This window comes from Geotrypetes seraphini, chromosome 1 (assembly GCF_902459505.1).
Source record: "Geotrypetes seraphini chromosome 1, aGeoSer1.1, whole genome shotgun sequence".
In the NCBI taxonomy this organism is placed as follows: Eukaryota; Metazoa; Chordata; class Amphibia; order Gymnophiona; family Dermophiidae; genus Geotrypetes; species Geotrypetes seraphini.
The window spans coordinates 253,433,270-253,437,279 of record NC_047084.1 but is presented as its reverse complement, the minus strand read 5'-3'; the positions used below and the strand labels follow the sequence as shown (position 1 = coordinate 253,437,279).

The following is a 4,010-nucleotide window of genomic DNA, read 5'->3' as shown; positions in this document are numbered from 1 at the left end:
GGGTCCGCTGAAAAGTTCTCAGCCCTGCCAACAAAGTTGGGGCAGTCTCCATCCAGGGCTATAAACTACTCCAGCGATTTTCCACTTTTTTCATTTCATATTTTTCCGATAGAACGAAAAAGGTGGAAAATTGCTGAACTAAGTGTATAGCCCTCGATGGAGACTGCCCCAACTTTGTGGATCGGGTTAAGAACTTTTCAGCATTTCCTCCTATTTAGGTCATGTCTTTTTTTTAGTAATTCAAGGGAAATTACAGTAGGCATTTCTTACTAGAAGTACAATAGATACGATTTTATGTTGAGTTGTGCTTCCTTAATTGAAATATCATTATTTCCGTACAGTAAAAGGAATGATCAGTATTTACTCAGAATTCGACCAGTAAAAAGAGTAATATATTAACTTCCAACTGTAAGAGAATGCCTACTTGTTTTTCCTTCAGAAAATCCATACTATTTAATATCTTGCAGAACAGCAGGATCTACAAAATTAACAACCATTTGAATAAAAAATAAACTAGATAGGCTCTGAATCAAATCATAACAAAGGAACGCTGGGCTAGAGCTTTGAGGTACATTTTTTCTTGTTTAGCATTTTTTGTTATGTTATGGGGGCATGAAATAAAAAATGGTAATGATTACTGTCAAAGCAGAAATGAAGAATTGAAAATACTGTGCAACACTGTAGCTTAAAATTAATTTATTTAACAAATATAGCTATAATATAAATGATAATAAAATTTCAAATATACATTATATTACACGGTAGGTTAAATCCCTGTCAATGGGACCCTTGTAGCAACACAGTGTCATTAAATAAAAATAGGGCATATGGGTTATCTAATTTTTTTTAAGAGATAGCATCCCCTTTTCAAAAAGCCTTTGTGAAATCATTTTTCTTCAAAACCAAATTTTCTCTCAAGACAGCAATAAATATCATTTTAGTTATGATGAATGTATTTTTTGTTTGTATTAAACTTACAAATGACAATTCATTCTTTAAAAAAAAAATGTCTTGGTATTGGAACACTGCGCACTGTTTGCAAAACCGCTTGGGTTCTTTCTTTAAATTTATTATGTCTTTAGGTATTTGGATGAGAACCCAAAATGTAAGACAGAATGAAAAGAAGCCGGTATTTTCTTGTTAGTCTCTGTTTAAGTTTTAGCTGCAAAATCCGTTAGAACTTGCGGAGTTCCTAGCAGCTTGTACGAATAGAGTAAGGTTTGACGAATCTCATTGCTTCAACCATTTGCCGAGAACACCTGATTTTGAAATAATTCACAAAGTATCACATTAGTGTCTATTGCATCTATTGGGTCCTTTATGTAAGGTGGTACATGCTGTATCCCACATGAGCAGTATAAAGTCCAACAGGAGACACCGGAAGAGTGGGCCTCTGAAAAGGGTGTGATGCTCCGTACAATGAAGCTGCAGGAACGGGACTCCCAAGAGGGAAAGAAATTCCAAAAGCTGGGGGCAATAGAGGCTTAGCTGCCATTTTCAGTTTCTCCATTTCTGCTTCTTGAAGTCTTTTGGCTTTGGCCCTGCGATTCTGGAACCAGATCTTGACTTGGGTTTCTGTGAGATTCAAGGAACTGGAGAACTCGGCTCTTTCGGCTATGGATAGATACTGCTTTTGCCTGAACTTCCTCTCCAGTGCCAGCAGCTGCGAAGTGGTGAAGGGAGTCCGTGGCTTCCGGTTCGTTTTGTGCTTTCTGAGGGTGCAGGCTGGGGGACTCAACCTCCCTTAAACACAAACAAAACAATTCTTAGAATCTCACAGACCCATCTTGACATACATAGTGCTTTTGCCCTGCTTTCGCAAGGAATGCTACCTGTCCTGGGGAACAAATATTACACCTTTCAAGCTACTACATTCAATGTGGGACTTTTGATACCCGTTGTTCTTATACTTTCATGTCATAATATGCATCAAAATATTCTCTGAAAGTTTACTTTGTATGGACGTTCAGCGGTCTAAAGAATGAACAATGTTTTGAAGAGGCCTGGATTCTGTAAATGGCGCCTACATTGGCTGGCACCTAGAAAAATGTGTCAATCATGCTTAGGTGGCATTTACAGAATCACATTTAGCGGCACATTTGTAAAAACTTAGGCGCCCGACATGCAGGCTAGAGTTTTAAAGGCCTACATTTAAGGCGCCTAAGTTTTTGGAGAATCAGACTTAGCTCCACCCATAAAAATGCCCACTTACGCGTAGGTGCCTACATTTTATAGAGTTGGGTAGGTGCCTATCACCCAATATTTTTTTTTTCAATTATTGAGGCTATTAAGGGGATATTGCCAATTATGCCAGGTGCCTAATTTAGACCCTTTAGAGCAGGGATCTCAAAGTCCCTCCTTGAGGGCCGCAATCCAGTCGGGTTTTCAGGATTTCCCCAATGAATATGCATGAGATCTATGTGCATTCACTGCTTTCAATGCATATTCAATGGGGAAATCCTGATAACCCGACTGGATTGCGGCCCTCAAGGAGGGACTTTGAGATCCCTGCTTTAGAGAATCTGGCCCATACTGCTAGAAATCACAAAGTGTTATACTGAAAATGGAAATCACCACTTCCTAGACACAGTGAAGGACTTTGTTCAAAATCCGGGGTTCTGAGCACCCAGAGCTGGCTTTTACGATTCAAAATCACAACGTGTTAAATTGAAAATGGCACACATAAATATTGAGTGCTAGGTTAGAGGGGCATAGAGGGACTACTATCAAGTTATTTAAACCATTCTAATCAAAAAGACTAAAATCAAAATTTGAGCTGCACGTTAAGAAGAAAGAGTAGTAGATGGCATAGATAGGCCTTCATTTTTCAATTTTTCTATGTAATTCTCACATTTAAACTTGACACCAGGGTTCACAGCTTAGCACATAGCCAAGTTTCATCAGCCCTGAACACTTGAAACAATATTGTTTTCAACAGCACTTGAACACTGTCTTTACACCCTATTTTTTTTTTTTTAACATCTACATTCACATGGTGCTGAAAATAATGTTTTAAGTGATTGCCTCCTCGTACGTTATTTCCAGTGATTATCATATATCATATCATGGATAGACCGAACACTCAGCCGCATTTCTTACTTGTGGGAGGCGGTGAAAATCTGGAATTTTGCATCCATGGACCTCGCTCTTGCTTGTCAGGATTCTCGGATTTGACAAAAGTATCTTCGGGCAGTTTTATCAGTCCTCCCACAGAAAAATGGCTGTTTATGGACAGCGGAGAAGCCGGGGTGTCCGCAACAGCCAAAGATCCAAGTCTAGGACTGAGATTGTGCGATGTGCCGGCAAGCGACGGCACTTCAGCCCCCGAGGCATCCCGCTCTCTCCCCGGCTTCCGATCGGCCATTAACGCCTCTACACTGAAAGGCAACATAGCCGCGGAAACTTTCGGCTTCTCGCTTTCCTGCTCTCCTCCCACGTTCAGACTCGTCTGCATCTTTTGCTTGCCGGAAGACGAGGCTGCAGATCCTTCAACTTTCACGCCGAGAATCACATCAACACCAGGGGCCATACAGAACCGCTGCTTTCCGGTCTCTCAATGAGCTGCCAGGCATGTGTTCTACAAAAGCAGCGATCCCTGAGCTCGCGGAATTTTGTCACTTTTCAGCCCGGGCGCTAAGCTAAGACTTCCTAATAAGCCGAGCGAGATGAGTCAGGGTCCAATCAGCGCGGGAGTAGGCGGGGCCGGAGCCTGCCATTGGTTCGTCTTTGGCTTACCTTCTGTCTGCAGCCGCTCTTTACTCTTCCGGAAAAGTGCCGAGTGACGAGCTGCTGCGTTTTTTTGGTTTTTTTTTTTTAAGTTTCACGATTGTGGAAACCGAAAACTTCGGTGCCGAAAAAGTGAAAGTGCTGTCCCCGTTCTGGAAATCGAAAAGAATAACACAGATTTTCTCAAAGGAAAAAAAAACCCCACGAACTTCTGTAAATCAGCCATTCCTACCCTAAGATTTTGCAGTGTCTAAAAAAAAAAAATCGTACTTTTAAGACCTGAG

General features: G+C 41.0%; 1 protein-coding gene across 1 annotated transcript; it reads right to left on the bottom strand.

Annotated features, from left to right (window-relative positions):
• Positions 1–765: 765 nt before the first annotated feature.
• Positions 766–3,573, bottom strand: MSX1 (msh homeobox 1). The gene is made up of 2 exons (XM_033930814.1): positions 3,100–3,573; positions 766–1,743 (listed from the first exon to the last, which is right to left on the bottom strand). The coding sequence occupies exons 1-2, from the start codon at positions 3,527–3,529 to the stop codon at positions 1,319–1,321; spliced, it is 855 nt and encodes a 284-aa protein (XP_033786705.1). The 5' UTR covers positions 3,530–3,573; the 3' UTR covers positions 766–1,318.
• Positions 3,574–4,010: the final 437 nt, after the last annotated feature.